The sequence below is a fragment of the Myxine glutinosa genome, chromosome 13, assembly GCF_964187855.1.
Source record: "Myxine glutinosa chromosome 13, kmMyxGlut1.1, whole genome shotgun sequence".
NCBI lineage: Eukaryota > Metazoa > Chordata > Myxini > Myxiniformes > Myxinidae > Myxine > Myxine glutinosa.
The window spans coordinates 58,291,885-58,314,083 of NC_136273.1; the positions used below are offsets into that span (position 1 = coordinate 58,291,885).

General features: G+C 47.7%; 1 protein-coding gene across 2 annotated transcripts in view; it reads left to right on the forward strand.

Moving 5' to 3' along the window:
• LOC137415943 (mitochondrial adenyl nucleotide antiporter SLC25A25) overlaps positions 1–22,199 on the forward strand; it is a 210,929-nt gene that overhangs the window by 169,548 nt on the left and 19,182 nt on the right. Inside the window, exon 1 of one of the 2 annotated variants that reach the window (XM_068101471.2) lies at positions 16,744–17,050. The exons of the other annotated variant lie outside the window; for it this stretch is intronic. Coding sequence (XP_067957572.2) covers positions 16,847–17,050 — 204 coding nt within the window. The 5' untranslated portion in view covers positions 16,744–16,846. Of the gene's footprint in view, positions 1–16,743; positions 17,051–22,199 lie in introns of those variants that run through there. 2 annotated transcript variants of the gene reach the window in all.

Genomic DNA, 22,199 nt, shown 5'->3' on the forward strand with positions numbered 1-22,199 from the left:
AGGTGCTGAATGGATGCTGTGGTCTTTCTGTTACGGCCTGAAGCACACCAAGCCAAGCCTTCAATCACACCGGCTTTATTTATGGGTTATCACCCTCAAAATCTATTCCTACACATAAAACAAAGAAGGGAGAAGAGAGAAAAAAACCAGAGTAGACCAGCACGAGAGGGTAGGAGTAGGCAGGTCCAAGAGTAGGCCCCCGTGCAGGCCCAGCAGTAGGCCCCAATGCAGGCCCAGCAGTAGGCCCCAGTGCAGGCCCAGCGGTAGCAAGAGTTTAATCCAAGTCAACCGTAAGGTACAGAGGTGGCCGCAGGGGTTGATCCGGCACAAGTCAACCTTCAGGTACAGAGGTGGCCGCAGGGGTTGATCCGGCACAAGTCAACCTTCAGGTACTCCCTGATGGCCATCAGGGATAACCAGCTAGCCATCAGGGAGTCGAACATGGGCATACTCAGGGTTCACCTCCAGTAGATCAACTTCATCGACAAAAGGATCATACTTTGTCTGGCCCACCTATCTCTTCAGAAGGACCTTGCAGGAAAACGCGATCCAGGATGGAATGGCATGACCATTGGTAGACTGATGCTGAAATCCAAACATCCTCTCAGGAAGAGTCGCAATAGACAGGAAAGTCGCCGGACCTAAGAGGAAGGGGTAAGGGCCTTCCAGATAATATATTGTTTGACCTGGCCATTCCCCTGCGGATTGTAGGGTGTTGTACGGCTGGTGGCGATACCCGCATCCATGAAGGCAACCTCTGACATTGCTGGATATGAATGAAGAGCCACGATCAGAGCGTATGCAAGCAGGCATGCCAAAGATTGAGAACATTTGGCAAAAGCACTTGATAACCATGGCAGTGCTGAGGTCGGGACAAGGGAAAACAAAAGGGAACCTGGATAACTCGTCGATGGTAAGAAAGTATTTGTTTTGGGTGAATGATGTTTAGGAATCCTTAAAATCAACATTGAGCCTCTCAAAAGGGTGCATTGCTTTTATCAATTTACCAGGTGGGTGTTTGAACAATCTTGGCTTTAGTTCAGCGCATACTGGGCAAGAAGCACTCATCTTTTTAATGTCGTCCAGTGAGTAGGGAAGGTTGCGACATCGTACAAAATGTGCCATTCTTGTAATACCTGAGTGGCACAGTGAGTCATGGAGCTCGTATAGAGAGTCATGGTTAGCTGGGGAGCAGTAAATACGTGATCTGCAGCAACATTGTCCTTACCCAGCCGATACACGATATTGTAGCCGTAGCATAAAAGTTAAATGCGCCATCTCGTGAACTTTTCATTCTTTATTTTCCGGCCTCTTTGTTATTGGACATGAAGGCAACAGATTTTTGGTCTGTCATCAGCTGAAAATGATGCCCCAAAAGGTAGTGCCGCAAAGCCTCAACAATGGCGTATGCTGCTTTTTCCACAGCAGAGTGGTGTTGTTCTGATTTTGAAAGAGTTCTAGAAAAAAGGTGACAGCTTGACCTGACTGATCGAGTGTGGCCACGACGCTATGACCCGATGCATCAGTGTCTACTATGAAAGGAGCATAATCATCTTTGTGTGTCAAAGGCACATCAAATTAAGGATTATCACGCGAATTGGAATACTACAGCTTTAGCCATTACTACAGCTGTCTCTGTATCACTTTTGAGAGTTTGGAAGGCTTCAGTAGCAGCAGCAGATAGTGGAAAGCTTTTACTTTGTATAAGTGGATGGATTTTCTCAGATAATTTGACAATCTGTTGCGAATAGAAAGAGAACATGCCTACTACCTGACGTGAGATGGCAGATCGTGTAGTAGTGGCAGCTCCTGAAGGGGCCGAAGGCATTCAGGGTCAGGTCTGAATAGAGCCATTGCTGATACAGTAACCAAGAAGATTGATGGAGTTAGTAGAAAAGACGCTCTTATCATTGTTGAAGGTCAAGTTGTACTTCTTGGCGGCTTGAAGGAAACACTCAAGATCTCACCAGATTCCAACTGTATCATGGAGATTCTCCTCAGCTATTGTGATAAAATATGAAGAAGAGGATTCAAATGGAATAGCCTTAAGAAGGGCATATAATGGGTTGTACGAGAAAGGAGGGGATTTTGGTTTGGTATCTGTGTTTTGTGAGCGGTCGCTCGAGAAAGGTATGACGGAATAAATTATTTGCTTGATTATGAACAATGAAATGCTAGTAGAATCTTTGCTGTAGTTCTGATGTTATTCTTTGTTCTGTGCGTTTAGGGTATGTGGAGATAGATTTCAATAAAGCCTCATATCTGAAAACGAGGTCTCGACTTGATTTCATAACAGCTGTGATGTTGACTGTTATGGGTTGAAAGCTAGCAACGCCATTTGTTATGGCAAAGGGGATTCCAAGGAACTGGTACAGTCTATGGTTACCTTCAAAAGCAGTGTACTGTATTTCTTCTTCTTTTTTTGTGATCTGGTGGTAGGTGCTACGTAGATCCAGCACGCCGAAGACCTGGTATTTAGTGACTTTTCATACCATCTCATCAATTTGTGGGAGGGGGTAGGCATCCAAGAGAGTGAATCTGCTAATTGTCTGAGAGTAATCCACAAACATCCACTTTTTCTGGAGCTCATTGGTGGTCACGAGTACTTGTGCTCGTCATGGAGATTCACGGGCCTCAATGACACCTTTGTCTAACAAGTAACAGCATTGCAGCAGAGGTGGATTTAGAGGCAGATGATTTGCACATATTTGCAAAATGACCTTTCATTGAGCAAACATTGCAGATTGCATCCTTGGCAGGGCATTTATGCCAAGGATGTTTATTGTATCCACAGAAAAGAACATTTTGTGGTCACAGCGGCGGATGTTGGTGGTTCGTCTCGTGCATTGGCTGCAGCAGTGGGATTTGAGTCTGCCTGCGTTTGGGCCATTTCCAGAGCACGGACCTGGTCAAAGGCAGACTGATGATCTAGAGTGAAATTCTCCAAAAGTCACTGACGGATATGAGTGAATTTCAGTCTCTTGATGAAGGAGTCTCTGATTGAGTCATCATGGCATTGTGTGGCTGTTACATCACGGAAGTTGCAATCTTTGTCGAGTTGCTTTAGTGCTTGGAAATATTGGTCGAGCATCTCACCGGATTCCTGCCTCCATGTGGCGAAGAGGTGTCTTGCAAAAATCTCGTTCTTTGGTTTCACTTACAGCATCTTGAGTACATCTACAGCAGCTTCGTAAGTTTCACTTTCCGCTATGTACTCGTATACTGGATGGGCCACATAATTGACAAGTACGATACCGCTAGTTTGTCTGGACTCTGGAGTAGGGAGTATGAAAAGGTTTTGGAGTGCCAGTGGCTCCATTGCTTAGCTGCTGTGCAGGATTTGAGGTCGGCATCACACCATCCGTCTCTGAGGAATTTATCCATGGTTGAAGATCCAGATGACGGTTCACAGTTGAATCAATTGAAGTAAGGCCTTAGATTAAACTGAATGAAGCAGTGCTGAAACAAAGGAAGCAAAAGGGCAGAATTACAAAATAAAGGAAAAGAGCAAGACGAGTTATACCTTAAAAGAAGAGGCAACGCCAAGAGTCGTAATTTATTATTCGAAGTGGAAGAAAAACGTTAAGGGCCAAGGGCTGTATCTGGAACATATACATTAAACTGAAGGTGGAAGTGGAATAAACTGTCATTTTGCACGCTTTTAATTGATCATGAAGAAGGCATGCCTTACTGGATTCTTGGGTAACTGCTGCGAAGCATAAATTAAGTTTCCCAAAAAATTGCTGTTTTCCCCAAAAAAAATCCCAAAACAAAACATTGTTCCAAAAATTGTTCCTAAAAAAAAACAAAAAAAAACGCTGCTGCGTGTGAAGCATAAATTCAGTTTCCCAAAAATTTAAATTCTCTCCCTCCTCAAGCCTCTTCTATCGACAGTTCCTAGGGGGCGGGTCTAAGCAAGCCACGCCCCGCTAAGTGTCCTCACGCGACCTTTTCTCGGCCACGTTCCTGGGCGGTGTAATTCACCATCAGCGCGACGATAAAACGCAGGGAATAATAAAATTGTTTCTTTCGATTTTTTGTAATTGATTTCGTCAACGACAACTGTATTTCGATGATTTACGAACGTGCGGCCTTGTGACTGCTTTCAACTTCCCTGAACAAAGAAATCCTTCGTCACTTCCGGGTTATTTTTCAGCTGCGTGAAGCCGTGAATTGTAAAAACTGTACAGGGAAATGTGCGTTGATTGGAAGTTGGAACATGTTCTGAACGTTTGTTATTACCAGGGTGCCTGGCACAGACTTCTGACTGCAGTATATGTAAACATGCAACATTTATAATATGTTCTGTAATATTTGCCATTGCATTGTACACGTGGCATGTTGGAAGTGGCGAAAAACGGGTTTGTACGAATCGAAAGCGGGTTTTATTTATTTTATTTATTGGATGTGATCGGAAGTGAAGTGATGCTGCGCGCGTTATTCTGGAGGGTGGTGACGTGGCCTTCCGTGAGTCATATTTATAATATGACTGGTCTTTAACCTATTGGAAATTGGAAACCAATTTCAACAAAACATTCGATTCAAATTGACTTTAGACAGCAAGTTGCTGTGAGGAAAGATGCCGTCCTGTCCACATGTTGCTATTTTATATTCAGTAATTACTAGTACCCGACTGCAGAGCCGCAATGAGCCGGCGAAGCCAAAGCCTCTTGCCACTATTTTACCCATCACGATGGCATCAGTAGGTTAGGTAGTTGCTAGTAGGTCGGTGTAGGTATCGTACCTGGTAAGACTTGGTAAAAGAGAAGAGCAGACAGTCCTCCCCAATACCTACATACAATAAATGTCACAAGAAGCTTAAGGAAGTAACTATACGATGTGCTAGCTCAGGGCCTATTTTAAGAAATTTTAACTGGGCTTAACATACGTTTCCACAGTATGTGTGTCGTCTTCTAACTCCAGTCGCTGTCAGGGCTGGTTCTCTCCGGGCACTGCGGCTTCCTCCACCAGAAGAAGTTAGCTTGCAGTAAGATCAGTGCCGACAGATCGGACGATAGCGCCGTTGCAACGGCAATGTGTGACTGTCGTTAATCAAACCGAGCTTTCTTTCTTTATGGAAACCGCTTATACCGTATTTCTGGCCGTGAAAAACTATCCCCTACGGCCGCGAGATTTCTAAAAAAAACAATTCTTCGTCAATTTTAGAATATTTGATGCCGTTTTCAGCGTCCGAAACGCGTAATAAGCTTTAAAAAAATATTTTTCAAATGCTCGAATGTCATTGGTTCCGGTGTTTGGTGACGATTTTCGTTGAAGATAACGAGGTTGGTCTTAACGTATTTTAATTACAAATTAGAGGTGCATTAGATTGTGAATCAAACAAAGACGGGTGAAACAAACTCATATTGAACTTTTTCGCAATTGTTTTATGCAAACTTCCAAACTTTGCAAACAAAATGCAAACAGCCAAAACCAACACTTGGAGCATCCGGAAGATGGTGGCCTCCATTGCGTGATTTGGTTTTAGAAATATTTTTTCAAATGCTCGAATCTCATTGGTCAAATGAGATTTGCCAACCCGCCAACTCCACCGGTGTTTGGTGACGCTTTTTGTTGAAGATAACCAGGCCCGTGCGTGCCAAGGTTGGTCTTAAAGTATTTTAATAATAAATTGGAGGTGCATAAGAATGTGAATCAAACAAAGGCGGGTGAAAGAAACTCCCATTGAACGTTTTTCAATTTGTTATGCATACTTCCGCATCCGCAAGATGGCGGCCTCCATTGCGCTTCGGAATTCTCAAGCCAAGGCATAATCTGGTTTTCGACATAACACGTACGCGTTTATTGACAACACCGGCTTCGCCGGCTATAATTTATCATAATTTGGCAATATCCTGACATGTCTTGGAGGAGAATAACAAAAATATTTACTATGACCATCATGTTTCATTGCCCAGAAGTATAACTCAGAAGTTTGTTTTCACTATACTCTTCTGATTCTGATTCTTTGATAAATGGATGCAATTTATTTTGCAGATCCATGTTATATTATCAGCCATGAAAAAGTAAACACAGTCCTATTTTCCTATTCTTTAAATTTTTCAAGAATATTTAATTACTATTAATATTTAATATTAATATTATTTAATATTTAATTTAATTTATTTAATTATATTTAATTAATTAATTATTTAATATTTAATATTATTATTTATTATTGGAATATTTAATTTATTTAATATTTAATATTGAATTAGAGGGAATTTAAAGAATTTAATATTTAATTATCAGCATATTTCCGACGAAAATTCCACCTTCCCACTTTGTTTTATTCCATTCCGAATCGATTTTAATCCGTTCCAGGGTTGAAAAAGCATTATTACAGGATTGATGAAATGCCATCGTACGCTGCTTACGGTTATAAAAACCGCAGCGGTCGATTTGAATGAAGAAGAGGAATCACATTACATCGGCAAATGACATTCGTTTTGGGGAATCGTGGGGGAGCAAAGATGGTGGATAAATGGCTTCAAAAAATGAGCTTCCCTTCCTATATAGTTAGTATAGAGATCAGTGTGGGAAACGCTCATGACGTCACACAGCCAATTGACTGGAGCTGTTGTTACCTCCACCACCAAAGGTGGATGGATAGTCCGGCAGCTAAGCTAAATATAGCATAACAATTGTGCATTTTGTGAGGAAAGCACCAAATTTGGCACACTAGTAGACTATCATATTATGAAAAGATCTGCATATTGGGCCATCTCAGATTCAGAGATTTGATTTTTGCAAGATTTGCAGATTTTGCAGATTTGCAAGCTGAGATTGCAACGCCAGGGACGGCCGACTCCTTCCTGCGAGCTGCCCACGTCACCCGCACAAGAAGAGCTCATCAAATCACTGCAGCGGCACTGCACATCCTGCAACACCGTGCGTATGAACGCCACTGTATGACATATGCTGATGATGCAGAAGACCTGCCTGAGTTCGAAGACTGGTGTCACCAGAGAGGAGAAGACATTCCCAACTTTCAGTACTGGGCAACTGTGCTGGAACTAGAGATGTTGGTACTGGTCTACGTGCGTTCTCTGCGGCAGGCTTCATTCACGACGTACCTTGATGCCCTGATGGAACTGGTCCCACGGTTCCATGCCTTAGACCACACACGCTATGCCAGGTGGGTCCCTGTTCACCTGAGGGACATGGTTGCACTCCCAATGAAGCACCCAGATGTAGCCAGAGAATTCAGGGCTGGCAACTTCACTGTACAGAAGACGAAGAAGATGTTCTCTTCGATCCCAATCGAATCGAAATCTTGCAAAAATCAACTCTCTGAATCTGAGATGGCCGAATATCCAGATCTTTTCATAATATGATAGTCTACTCGTGTGCCAAATTTGGTGCTTTCCTCACAAAATGCACAATTGTTATGCTAAGTTGCCCCACTAGGAGGTTATGTTTTCACCCCTGGCTGTCTGTTTGTTTGTGAACAAAATATCTCAAAAAAGTTGTGGACGGATTCAGACGAAATTTGGCAGCCCAATGTGGCACCGACGAAATGATTCGATTTTGGTGAAGATTCGGATCCGGCTACGAGAATTTTTAAAGTGATTCTTCACCATTGGGAGATCGGGCCAAAAACGATACAAAGTAGGATACCTCAAAAAATTATGGATGGATTTGGATGAAACTTGGCAGAGTCGTAGCGTATGTGACAAGGACGAAATGATTTGATTTTGGTGAAGATCCGGATTCGAATCCGGCTACTAGAATTTTTAAAGTGATTCTTCACCTTTGGGAGATAGGGCCAAAAACGATACATAGCAGGATATCTCAAAAAGTTATGGACGGATTTGGACGAAACTTGGTGGAGAGTTTGTGTGTGTGACAAGGACGATTCGATTCGATTTTTGTGAAGATCTGAATATGGATTCGGATATGAGAATTATTGAATTTTTAGGTGATTCTTCACCATTGGGAGATGGGGCCTAAAACGATACAAAGCAGGATACCTCAAAAGGTTATGGATGGATTTGAACGAAACTTGTTGGACAGGTTGTGTGTGTGACAAGGAAGAATCGATTCAATTTTGATGAAGATCCGGATCTGGTTTGTATAATTTTTTTAAGTGAATCTTCACCATTGAGTTATATGGCCAACCAGGTGCTCTCTACTGAGTGCCGTTCTAGTTTTGTACGCAGTCAGCTGTGGCTGCTGGTTGCATCATTTTTTGGAGGAATTACTGTGCCACTGATGCAGTGCCTCTGTTTCCAGTAAGCTGGTACTCATTTTGCCGACTTTGGAAGGATAACAGGCTGAGTCAACCCACCTTATGTTAGTTAACGGCACGATAGGGGCTTAAACTCAAGACCCTAAGATCTTCAGGCAGCCACGTTAACCGTTAAGCCAACACCAAGCTATTGACTGGAGTGATATCAATGCATATTGGCTATTATATAGCAGTATCAGTCTGTGTGACTCCTTGCCAGCAGAATGGAATCGAAACATTGCATTTCAAAAATTGATCATACTTTCCATCCAATACAAGTTTTCAGAAACAGTGTGGATCAAACCTGTGAAATTCGGGTCATTTGCCATCTATGCGGTCTGTAAACGATAATGTTTACGACTTCTTACCACTCATTGTACATCGTCAATAAACAATACAAACCCACAGACACTTCTCTAATTTTACCACCATACATTCTAGAAACACACGATCTTAGGGATTGATTGTGCCATGTGCAAGTTCACCTCACATGAAGACCCATTGTCTTTGGTCGCGTGATCCTCAGTGTAAACGGGAGACTGCACCGGCCAATGAGTGCGTGAGGCGAGACTATACGCTCTCTGGAGTGCCGTTCCAGTTTTCTTTGCAGTCGTTGGGGCTGCACTCATTGCTGTTTCGTTTTCATGCATTACACCTTCTATTCGCACATGTCTTTGGAAATCCGTTGCTAGGTGGGTTAGGAATACCTTCTCTGGCTTGCTGTCGATGTGTTTGTATAGAAATTGGATTTGGTAGTCTGTCAAATGTTTCACGAACTCTGCCAATCCTACTGTTGTCAATCTGTGCACTTGGTTGAGTTCCGTTAGGCCGGTATCCTTGTCTCGGCAGGTACATTATCGGGATGCATTGATTTTTGTAAAACATTTTGCAGATGGTAAAGAGTTTCCTTGTTTTGATATCCAGTTTACTGATTTCTGGTTGTGGCCAGTTTATTATTCCGCAGATGTACTGGAATACTGGTATTGCGAGTTGGTTTATGGCTTTGATTTAGTTTTTTGGAGAAAGGTATGTTTTCAGGACCACTCTCATTCTATGCAGGTATTCTTTGGTAATTGTTTTACGCATTTTATGACAAATTTGGTGGCCCTCTTCTACTCCGAGGTTTTTTTTATGATGCTACGTTGTTTAGCTCCTGTATTCTTGAGGTTGTATCGAGGTTGATTTTTATGTTGTCTATTTTTGTTGATCTATCTTGCACGAATGTGCACTTGACACTTATCTAGGCCAAATTCCATTTGGATTGTGTTGGAGAACTTTCACTGTAATTTCAGTTGTTCTGCCAAAATGCTTTTCACAGGGGTACAGCATAAAGCATGACTGACTGACATGAAAGGAGCACACAAAATTCTATATATTAATAATTCTCGATGGAATAGAAAAATGTATAATACTTGGGAAAAGCACAACAACAACAACAACAACAACAGCCACGACGACGATGACGACAACAACCACGTTATAAAATATTCATTTTTTCAGGTGTTTCACTTCAATTTACATCCTCAAAGATTCAAAGATAGACATGCAATATATTTGTGAAGTGCAGAATGCTGTCTTGTGATTAAATCAATCAGTGAAGCCAATGGTAGGGACGCCTATTGGCTATTAGTTGTGTGTGTGTGTGTGTGTGTGTGTGTGTGTGTGTGTGTGTGTGTGTGTGTGTGTGTGTGTGTATTTACCACATGCCAAGGATGTCCATCATTGTCATACTCTAAAACATAGGGGCAAGACCCTGCCGCTCACCTGGTAGAATAAACAGTATACTGTGGCGGACACAAAAGCCCACTGGCGTGGTGACATCATTCCGCGCACCAAGTGGACGGTGGCCACGCCCGAGGGGTAGGCGCATGGCCTCATGATATACACCGGGCGGGCAGCCCGGAGCGCGCCAGTGTTACAGTGAGCTCCTGAAATAAAGACGCTTATAAGTTACCGCTTGTCCGCTTCCTCCTTGCTCGCAAGCAGCGCGCGTAACGCCGCGCTTTACTGGTGACCCCCTCGACGTTGGATCTGCCGGAGCGATCCTTCCACACGCGACGCCATTGCCATGGCCAACTTCATCAAACTTCCCGAATTTTGGGAGGCTCAGGCCGAAGTCTGGTTCGTCCAGGCCGAAGCCCAATTTCAGCTTCGGCGCCTCACCGGCGATGACACGCGCTATTGCCACGTCGTCGCCTCCCTCGGGCCCGGCACGGCCGCTCGAGTTGTGTCCGTCCTTCGCCACCCACCGGACGGCCACAAGTACGAGGCACTCAAGCGGCTACTCCGAGCCACGTTCGGCCTCACGGACGACGCACGGGCCGACCGCCTCCTGGATCTCCCCGAGCTCGGTGACACGCGCCCGTCGGTCCGAATGGACCATATGCTGTCACTGTTGGGCGACGAAGCCCCCGGTTCTCTATTCTGGGCGCTTTTCCGTCGCCAACTTCCAGCGCAGGTTCGCCTCGCGTTGGCCGGGACCGGGCTAACGGAACCCCGAGCATTGGCGGCCGAGGCGGACAAGTACTTCGCCGCTTCGGACACGCGGGCGAGAGTCGGCGTGGCCGTCACGGCCCTCATGGCTGATGCTGCTAATGCTGCTGATGCTGCTAATGCTGCTGATGCTGCTGATCCACAGCATCAGCTTATACAGCATACGCAGCATGCTGATACGCACCTCGTGACCGCCGCCACGCCCCGCCCACCGCCGCGGCGAAAACCGCCACCGCGGGGAAACCCGCCAACTCCACCGGCCTGGCGGAGCCAGCCGCGCTCCTCCAGCTCCACCACCTGGTGCTGGTTCCACGCCAAGTTCGGCCACGAAGCTCGGCAGTGTCATCCGCCATGCTCCTTCAACAGGTCGGGAAACGCCCGGGCCGGCGCTCAATAGTGGCGATGAGCGCCGGCCGTTCGAGCAGCCTGCTGTTCATAACGGACACCTTCTCCGGGCGCCGTTACCTGTGCGACACGGGAGCGCAGGTGAGTGTCGTTCCCGCCGGCATGTCAGACAAGCACGCCGCGGGTGGGGGCCCCGCGCTGCTTGCCGCGAACGGGACGCCCATCCGTACGTATGGAAAACGCTGCCTCTCTCTGCGGTTCGGAGGGCAGGTTTTCCGATGGACATTCGTCACCGCCGACGTGCCCATGGCACTGCTTGGCGCGGACTTCCTGTGCGCTAATGGGCTCCTGGTCGACGTCAAGCGCAGACGTCTTGTCCAGGCCGAGACGTTCAGCTCGCTCGCTTGTGCGTTGCCCAGCTCGGCGAGCAGCTCAACGAGCGGCTTGCCAAGCGGCTTGCCGAACGGTTCGGTTCCGGCCACGTTGGTCTGTACGCTTCCGGCAGCGGACGCATTCACCCGCCTCCTCGCCGGCTTCCCGGCCCTCACGCGGCCCACCTTCTCGGCGGGGGCCGTCAAGCACGGGGTGGCCCATCACATCCCCACCGTCGGGCCACCGGTCTATGCCCGGGCACGCCGCCTCGAGCCGACGAAGCTGGCGGTGGCAAAAGCGGAGTTCGCGACCCTGGAGCGACTCGGCATCGTTCGGCGCTCAGAGAGCGCTTGGGCGTCGCCGCTGCACATAGTGCCGAAGCCCGGCGGGGGATGGCGACCGTGCGGGGACTATCGCCGTCTCAATGACGCCACGACTCCCGACCGCTACCCCGTCCCCCACATTCAGGACTTTTCCGCCTGTTTGGCGGGCATGTCCTTCTTCTCGAAGGTGGACCTCATACGCGGCTACCATCAGGTCCCCGTCAGGCCGGAGGACGTCCCGAAGACGGCGGTCATCACGCCATTCGGACTCTTCGAGTTCCTGCGCATGCCCTTCGGTCTGAAGAATGCGGCTCAGGCGTTCCAGCGACTGATGGACAGCGTCCTGCGCGACTTGGATTTTGTCTACGTCTACCTGGACGATATCCTCGTTGCCAGCGCGTCCCGCGAAGAGCACCTACGCCACCTCCGCACGCTCTTCGAACGCCTGGGCCAGCATGGCCTGATTGTGAACCCCGCAAAGTGCCGGTTCGGCGCCGCCATAATCGATTTTCTGGGGCACCGTGTCACCAGGCACGGAGCCGTCCCCCTGCCGGCCAAGGTGGAGGCGGTGAAGGGGTTTCCGCGCCCCCGCACGATCAGAGGGCTGCAGGAGTTCCTGGGCATGGTGAACTTTTACCATCGGTTCCTGCCCCGTATCGCCCAGCTCCTGCGCCCCTGCACGAAGCTCTCCGAGGTAAGCCGGGCAAAGCCGACGTTACCTGGACCGAGCAGATGGACACGGCGTTCACGGGCGCGAAGCTCGCCTTGGCTAACGCCACCATGCTCGCGCACCCGGCGCCCGATGCACCGATCGCCCTCACCACCGATGCCTCGGACTACCCGGTGGGCGCGGTGCACGAGCAATGGGTGCGTGGAGCTTGGCAACCGCTGGCGTTCTTTAGCCGGCAGCTTCGCCCGCCCGAACGCCGTTACAGTACCTTCGACCGCGAGTTGCTCGGGCTTCACTTGGCGGTCAGGCACTTCCGCCATCTGCTCGAGGGCCGTGCGTTCACTGCCTTCGTCGACCACAAGCCGCTGATCTTCGCGATGCGCAAGGTCACCGAGCCGTGGTCGGCCCGGCAGCAGCGTCACCTCTCGGCCGTGTCCGAGTACACGACGGACATCCAGCACGTCGCGGGGAAGGACAACCCGGTGGCGGATTGCCTTTCCCGGGCCGTCGCCCACGCAGTCCACCTCGGCATCGACTATGCCCGGATGGCAGCGGACCAGGCCGCTGACCCCGACGTCCAGGCCTTGCGGACCGCCGTCACGGGTCTCCGCGTCACCGAGGTGCCGTTCGACGGCGCGGGCGCCGCCCTCTTGTGCGACGTCTCCCTCGGGCGTCCTCGCCCCATCGTGCCCGCGGGCTGGCAGCGCCAGGTGTTTGACGCCATCCACGGCCTGTCCCACCCGGGCGCGAGGGCCTCCCAAAGGCTGATCGCCGACAAGTTCGTCTGGCATGGCCTCCGGAAGGCCGTCCGCGGCTGGGCCAGGACGTGCCTCGCGTGCCAGCGCGCCAAGGTGCACCGGCACACCCAGGCCCCGTTGGCCCCGTTCACGGTGCCGGAACGCCGGTTTGACCACGTCCACGTGGACTTGGTGGGACCTCTGCCCCCCTCGCGGGGTTTCACCTACGTCCTCACCATGGTGGACCGCACCACCCGGTGGCCGGAGGCCGTGCCCTTGGCGTCGACAACGGCGGCCGATGTCGCGCAGGCTTTCATCGCCACCTGGGTCGCCCGGTTCGGCGCCCCCTCAGACATCTCGTCCGACCGCGGCCCCCAGTTCACCTCGGAGCTCTGGGGGGCGGTCGCGCAGGGGCTCGGGGTCCGGCTGCACCGAACCACGGCCTACCACCCCCAGGCTAACGGCCTGTGTGAGCGATTTCACCGCTCATTGAAGGCCGCGCTCCGGGCCACCCTCCGCGACGGCGGCTGGGTCGACAGGCTCCCCTGGGTCCTGCTGGGCCTCCGGACGGCGCCCAAGGAGGACCTGCGTGCATCCGCGGCGGAGTTGGTCTTCGGGCAACCGCTGCGGGTGCCGGGCGAGTTCCTCCCCGACCCCACGGCACCATGGTCCGCGGCACAGCAGCGCTCCGCTCTGCAAGAGACCGCCCAGAGGTTCGCCCCGGTGCCAACGGCATGCCACGGGCACCCACCGACGCACGTCGCCCCGGAGCTTCGCACGGCGGAGTACGTCTTCGTCCGCCACGATGCCCACCGGACACCACTGCGGCCTCCGTACGACGGGCCTTTCCGCGTGCTGGAGACCGGGGCGAAGCACTTCACCCTGGACATCGGCGGTACTCCTGACCGCGTTTCGGTGGACCGCCTCAAGCCGGCCCACCTCGACGTGGACCATCCACCGCCAGTGGCCCGACCCCCACGTCGGGGCCGCCCCCCTGCGGGCGGACCCCCAGCCCCGCCGCCCCCCGGTCCTGCACCCATCCCAGGGGCATCCCACCTGGCATCCCTGCACCCCGGACGCCGCCGATCGCCAGGGGGCGCTTCGGCCTGGTCATTCGTCTGCCCCGCAAACTGGCCCTCCAGGTGCGCGGGAATTCTGGGGGGGGCGCGTGTGGCTGACACAAAAGCCCACTGGCGTGGTGACATCATTCCGCGCACCAAGTGGGCGGTGGCCACACCCGAGGGGTAGGCGTGGCCTCATGATATACACCGGGCGCGCAGCCTGGAGCGCGCCGGTGTTACAGTGAGCTCCTGAAATAAAGACGCTTATAAGTTACCGCTTGTCCGCTTCCTCCTTGCTCGCAAGCAGCGCGCGTAACGCCGCGCTTTAATACTGCAATGACTAAAGGTATATTAAACCACTTTCAATGGTTGCTAGAAAGACAGGGCAGCATGTCGAACTACAACGCCACTCAGTAGAGCGCATACTCCCGCCGTGGGTCAAGTTGGAATAGTACGATTTCACAAAAGTTTGAGGGAGTAGTTCAGTGACAAGACAAGACAAGACAAAACAAGACAAGACAACACAAGACAGACACTGCACATATATATATATATATATAGAAGATAATGTAAAAAAAAAACAAGGCAATTTCACTTACATTTTCGGATTCAGCGTTCAATTCTATATAGGTGAGTGTATTTTGAGGCATGTGTGACTTCAAATAACATTGTAAGCCAGGAAAAGCGTTCGTTTCATTCCTTCGGGATACAACATGTAAAACTAGCCCAAACGTCAAAACAAAACTCGCTCATTTTAAGTCGTACAAGCTAAATGCGACCACTCATTCTTCTGGGAAGAATCCCGTGCACATGCTGGTCACACTTATAACTCACCTGTCTTTATAAGTTCATCAAATACTGACACCGCGATTGACATTTGTTGAGGGAACTGTTGTGTTGATATCTCTTCTGAGGTATAAAAAAAAAAAAAAAAAAAACTTTTAAAGCATTATACGTATCAAACGATACATTTTATGAAACGGGGAAACCGAATACACACTTTGGTGGTTTTAAAATGACAGAATATGTCTTTATTAGAAAAAAAATTAACATTGAAGGCGACGCTGCTAACAAAATACACCGCTCTAACGCATAACCACGAGTTTAAACTACATTTACAACAAATATGAAAACTATTTACATATCACAATGTTAAATATAGAATATATAGAAGATAATGTTTTAAAAAATGAGCCCTATCTTCCAATGGTAAACAATCTTTCAAAAAATTCCTGGATCCGGAATAATATCCTGAGCTTCACCAAAAACTAATCAATTCTTCCTTATCCCAAGGGCAATCATCCCACCAACTTTCATCCAAATCCGTTCAGAACTTTTCCAGATATCTTGTTCACGAACACACACACGGACACGAGCGACTTCATTACTCCCTTGCGGGAGTAATCATACTGACATAATCATGACTTTAAACAAAAAAATACCTATTTTGGGGGCAAACCCCCCCCACCTCCCCACCCACGCTTCCACCTCCGCACTCCCACCTCCCCACCCCCACACCCCGTATACCTTCTCAGACCGCAATTTTTCTAATGCTGTGGACAAACATTGGTACATCATGGGTGGTGAAGGTTGTGGTCAAGCTTCATCGAAATCGTGTATGTAGTTTTTAGAGGAAAAAGCAAATTCCTATTTTGGGGGGTCAAACCTGGATCCACTTTGACCCCGATTTATTTTTAATGCCGTGAACAAACTTTAGTCACAACACAACAAATATCATTTGCGCCAAGTTTGGTCACAATCCCTTCAGCGGTTTCGGAGAAGTTGCAAGTGTTTACGGACGAACGACGCGCCATCACATAAACTCACCTGAACTTTGTTTCAGGTGAGCTAAAAATGAAATATGAAATGAAATCATAATTCTCCAAGGAATTGCCTTTTTTTTGCACTTTGACATTTTATATGTGGATCTCATGAATGAATGGGTTCACATGTAGGATTATTAGGGTACTGAGACAATACAAATAAATAAATAACTGTTTGGTTTCACGACGAGCAGCATGTATGAACGCAATTGCCTTTCCGTGTACCGAAAGTGTTTCTGCAATGCCGATTAAGCCCTCATAGTCATAAAGGGCGTCACGCTATGTGACGTCACGCCTTGTGACGTCAATTAAATACCGGAGTGGAGTAATCTTGTGCGTGAATTCGCTCTTCTCGTTGATCTCTACATTTTTGCAAGAAAAAGTACCTCTAATGTTCGTAGACCTTTTGTTCGTTCTAATTATAGTAAATTTTTAAAAAGGAGACAAAGACTTGTGCGCGAGTGTTCCGTTTCGTTTCCGTAAATCCCAACGCAAAGCAGGAAATCCGGCGGGGCCCAATGAGGTAACGGAAATTACCGATTTGCATAACGACGATCTGATTGGTTGGTGCGAAACGGGTTTGATTTGATTGGTTTTACCAGAAGGCTGTGAACGCCCCCGTGCCGTGATTGGGTGGCGCCCACCAACCGGTGGATCTTTAGCACGTGCACTCATCGGAGCTCGGAGGACGTCGTTAGTCAGGCGATCACGAAGGGTCGTTGTACTGTAGCCGGAGATCTGGTTATTCCGTTTAAAGAAGAAGAATTGATTATTCGGCTGTACAGCCGAGATATGGTTATTGAGAAAGCAGCGGAGGCCTTGCTGACGTTTATCTCGGAACTGGTGAGCAGCTCTGCGGCCGGGAGGGGTGACAGGCAGCGTTTGGCTCGGCTGTTCTACGTGCTGGACGTGAACAGGGACGGCTGGATCGATGCTGGAGACCTGGCGGCTGGGGTGGCGCTGCTGGGCGTGAGCAGGACCGACGGAGAGCTCATGGTGAGTGCAGGTGGCGCGGCTCGTGGTGAAGATGCCAAGTGTGCGGACGACGACGACGGTCTTGGAACATCGACATATCGATCAGACGATGAAGGGTGTCGATTATTTACCCGATTTTGTTTGTCATGGTGTGTCCCTCCACCTGTGCTTTCACATTGCTGGAACATTTTGTTAACCTTGTCAATTGTCATGTAATGAGTACAGGTGTTCAGTGACACCTCACCATGACTAGTGCGTACAGTCTATCGAGAGGATTGAGTGTAGAGCGACCAGATTATTTCATTCCAGACTCGGTTGAGTATGAGGAGTGCCTGAAGGAATTGGGGCTTTCTACGTCAGAAAGGAGGTGATAACGAGGGGATCTGGACCAGGAGCCACAGTCAAATAGTGAAGAAGAGTGTTGGATGGATTAAGGTTTGGGTCTTTCACTCTGTTGTAAAGTCATGTAATGGTCTCCCTAGAAAGATGCTGGTAGCAGAAACGGTAGGTAGTCTTAAATTGGAATTGGGTCGTTATCCAGAAGGATTGGAGATAGAGGGATACATGGATGAAGGGTGATTCGGTGAGTGCAGTATTTCCATGTGTAGTGATTATGATGTCCGTGAGAGTCTCATCAAAAGGTGAAGGTGATGTCCGTGAGAGGGTCTCGTCAAAAGGTGAATGTGACGTCCGTGAGAGGGTCTCATCAAAAGGTGAAGGTGACGTCCGTGAGAGGGTCTCGTCAAAAGGTGAATGTGACGTCCGTGAGAGGGTCTCGTCAAAAGGTGAAGGTGATGTCCGTGAGAGGGTCTCGTCAAAAGGTGAAGGTGATGTCCGTGAGAGGGTCTCGTCAAAAGGTGAAGGTGATGTCCGTGAGAGGGTCTCATCAAAAGGTGAAGGTGATGTCCGTGAGAGGTTATTGTCAAAAGGTGAAGGTGATGTCTGTGAGAGGGTCTCATCAAAAGTTTATTTGTTCTTTCCTGACGTCTCCCCTACCCCCACCCCACCCTTTGACATACCACCTACCCCAAATAATAACTAAGAAAAAATAACACCCTGGTGATGTCCCCATGCATGCCGTACTCTTCTCCAGATGTGAGGTGTTTATGAAGTGCGGGTGAGATGAGCCAAACGGCCACCTGTGTCGATTTTTTCTTTTAATACAAGGTGAAGGTTTGTGGAAGAGCCAGAACGTGCAACCAATCAGGACACAACAAAACAAAAGTTCACAGTACAGAAACAAACACCAACAGCAGGGTTGAAAGATAAAGCAGAGGGAGACTTGTACAAACAAGGGGTGTAGGGAGGAATGAGCAGTGGAGGAGGGTGTATGGAGTGGTCAAGATGGATACAGGAACGAGCACAAACTCTTAGTGGGGAGAGGGTGAAATTTGGGAGGTTAATGGGGGTAGAAAAGGAGTGTGTTCAGGTGTGCCAAGGAAGGATTTTGTATGATGGCGGATGCCCAGTTAGGGTTTGTGTTTGCTTTTGGCTGGCTTTGGAGGCCAACTTTTAAATGTGGTGGCATGGGAAAGATCATGGCTGATAGTGAGACCCAGGAGCTTCAATGACCCAACTTCCTTCAGTGGATTGTTAAGATAGTAGTTGGAGGATGGGGGGTAGGGGGGGGTGTACTTTGCGACACGGTCATTCCAAGTGTTTGACAAGCTTGTGATAAAAAAAAATTTCAAGGTCTGAGGAGAAGAAAGAGGCTGCAGTCTACCTGGCTGAAGTGTAAGGGATGTCACTGGCAGAGGTTAGAGTCATTAGCAAATAGATAAAGGGGAATTTCCAGAATTTCATTGGATAGCCTTGTTACCTCTGCCATCAAAGGTGGACGGAGGTTATGTTTTCAACCTGTCGTTTGTTTGTCTGTTAACAGGATATCTCTAAAGTTTATGGACTGATTTGGATGAAACTTGGTGGACAGGTTGGGTGTGTGACCAGGAATAGTTTATTTGATTTTGGTGAAGATCTAGATCTGGATACAAGAATTTATTACCTTCGCAAAAGCGGAAGGTTATGTTTTGATCGCTGTGTATTTATTTGTATGTCTGTGTGTGTGTGTGTATGTTATTCGCATAACTCAAAAAGTATTCAACCGAATTGCATGAAATTTGGTGGGATGATTGGTTATTATACGGGACACATTTGATTAGATTTTGGGAGCAATCGGGTCAAAGGTCAAGGTCAAGGTCACGAAAAGGTCAAAATCGTATTTTTGTTGTTCTGTTCCCTACACTCCCATGCCAAGTACAGAACAGTAGCTGCGGCGAAGGTATGCGCTCTACCGAGTGCCCGTTCTAGTTTTTAATGTTTATGAGTGATTTTTTTTTACAAGTAAGAAAGCATAAGTTTGTCAGCCTGGCGGAGGAATGCGGCTATGCACTCTGGAATTCTGTTCGAGTTGATTCATTTGTTTTAAATTTTGTAATTGTTGGGATCTCCTGTGCTCTTAAACAATATTTGATGGACATGAAATGCTAACAAAGCCCTTTTCCGACACACATTTTGGCAGAGTAGTTTGCTGAGTCAGCTTTTATTAACGTGGATGTAAAGCCGGCTAATATAATCTCGTAACAAGTCTCTCAAAGGAGTTAGACAGGTATCCTGGTGAATTTCCCTCCAGATGGATTAAACGCAGATGTATGGCGGGAGAGGGGACAATCCCCGAGAACGAGTTGTGGCTCGAGGAAGAGCTGTGTTGTAATGCAGCGGGTATGACACTATTGGCAGCAGAAGTTTGAGACTTGCTTGCGGAATATTTACCTCCACCACCAAAGGTGGATGGAGGTTGTTTTCACGTCTGTCTGTTAAGTTTGTCTGTCTGTTTGTGAACAAGATGTGAACTCAAAAAGTTGTGGACGGATTTGGACGAAACTTGGTGGACTGGTTGGGTGTCTGACGAGGACGATTCAATTCGATTTTGGTGAAGATCTCAATATTGATTCGGAAATGAGAATTATTTAAACATTTTAAGTGATTCTTCACCATTGGGTGATGTGGCCAAAAACGAGGGGTAGATCAGGGTATGAAAGACTGGACCTCTGGTGATTCCTGTGATTGATTTTGATTAAATGTGATTCTGTATTGTGATTTTCTGGTCTACTCTGAGATACAAAACGTAAACTGTTCACCAGGTGGAGGTATGCTCTCTACTGAGTGCCGTTCTTATTGTTACTGTATAATGAGTTTAATTTGAACCCTGCCGCTATCTCACCCTGTCAACCCATTACCTACCGGACTTTGGGTCGACACACGGCAGAAAGAGAACGTGCAGGTGACTTCAAACTCTTTTACCGTACAAGTCAATAAATAATAATCAATCGGTCGAGCTACATGGAAGTAAACACAATTTCCACTGCATGAGAGTCACTGTGTCACGAACGTGCTTGTTCGTGACTGGCACGGTGACGTTAGAGTTTGATTTAACTTTACCCAAATTTACATCAGAAACCCAAATGAGATTATGGGGTCTTCCACTTCCATCCTTAAGAGGATTGTGGCTGGAGCAAGGGTAGTATGTTTGCGCTAAGGTTATGTGTGTGTTTGTCCCCCGCCCCTCCAACAGGGTTGTAGACAGGAGCCATTAAAATGAACTCCGACCGACCGATCATCCGTACATGTACTTTTGTGTACACGATATTTCAAAGAAATAAAATTTGGCATCAATAGTATCCGTGCCTTTTCCCCATCATTTCAAAAGCGAATGCTGAGCTTTGCCTGCGTACGCAGCTTTTCAAACGGCACAGGAGTCTTCAGTTGATTCCCGTCATTGCTGGAATACATTATACTTATAAACTCGTAAGGAATTTAATGAATGCTAATTATTCGCCTCAAGCCAATTATCAGTTCATCGCTTGCATCTCTTGGCAATACCATTGTGCGTTGCACCGTGCGTCACCTATTTCTCTGTCAATTTTGAGTCTCGATTCGGCTCGCAGCGTTATCCATTCAGAGCGTGCGTACTGAGTGTTGGCAGCGTTTGCAGAGTAGATCGATAGCCATGTGACACTATAAAGATCACTGCAAAAAAGCTTTTCGGACTGGCATAGTGTAACCTTCTTTATGGAAATATGCATCGTGGTATGACGTTTGAATTTGTAACTCACTTGGTGAGTCTCCCATCACTTTGCTGGCTGGTTTCATCAAAAAGCAGCATGTTGTACTTAACAACCGTAATGCGTATCTATGTGAACGTCAATGACGAAGTGAAATGAAGTGATACTTGCAACCACAAAATCCAAATGAACTCGAGGATGAGATTTGGGATGTCAACCCGCATCTGTATTCTGTTCCATAAATGCTGAGCGGTAAGCAAGGAAGCTGCACATAATTTAAAAATGCTTTCGTATGATTCCGTCATAGTTGGGCTTGAACCGCTGACCTCCCAGTCTCGGAGCAGTCACTCCAACTAGACAATACCATGAGCCTGGCTCAGTTTTTTGGCAACTTTTTTGCTGTCACATAATCTCCTCACCTTTCCATGTCATTGGTAGTTGATTAAGCCATAAAGTTTGCAGAAAACTGCTATTATTTATTTATATATATATATATATGTATATATATGTATATATATATAACTTGCAAGTTGCCTACCCATTGCTCACTCCCCCCTCCCCTTTCCCAAAAACATCCAGCATGTTCATTTCTTATGAAACTTGTCAGAGAATTTTTTTTGCATCTTCGAATAACCATTTGCATATTTTGGTTGAATTGCAAGCACGAACTGCCACAAGCAAGGACAATCTTTAACATTTTTTATTTAAATGAACATGTTGGGAGGTTTTCCTCAACTGATAATGTTGCGTCGCTATCAAAACTTGGACTATGTTCGGGCTCCTTGATGCAGCTTATCTAAGTTATTCAATGCGAGCATAATTTAGACTAAAATCGAGGGCAAGGGTCAGCCTTCATTGATGTAAAAAGATGTTTTAAATTTAATTTATTTGCTGACCCCATGGGGCTCATATTTGAGATGTACCATGCTTCTTATAGAGCGTTGGTGCTGCAAAAGTAGTTTATTGTTACGGATTGTACTGGGTGGTATGCCATTGTTGTCCCAGGGGTCAAAGTGGGCCCAGGTTTAACCCCCCCCCCCCCCCCCCTCACTCCACTCCCAAAATAGTTTTTTTTTTTTTCCTGAAACTACACAGACGATTTGACAACA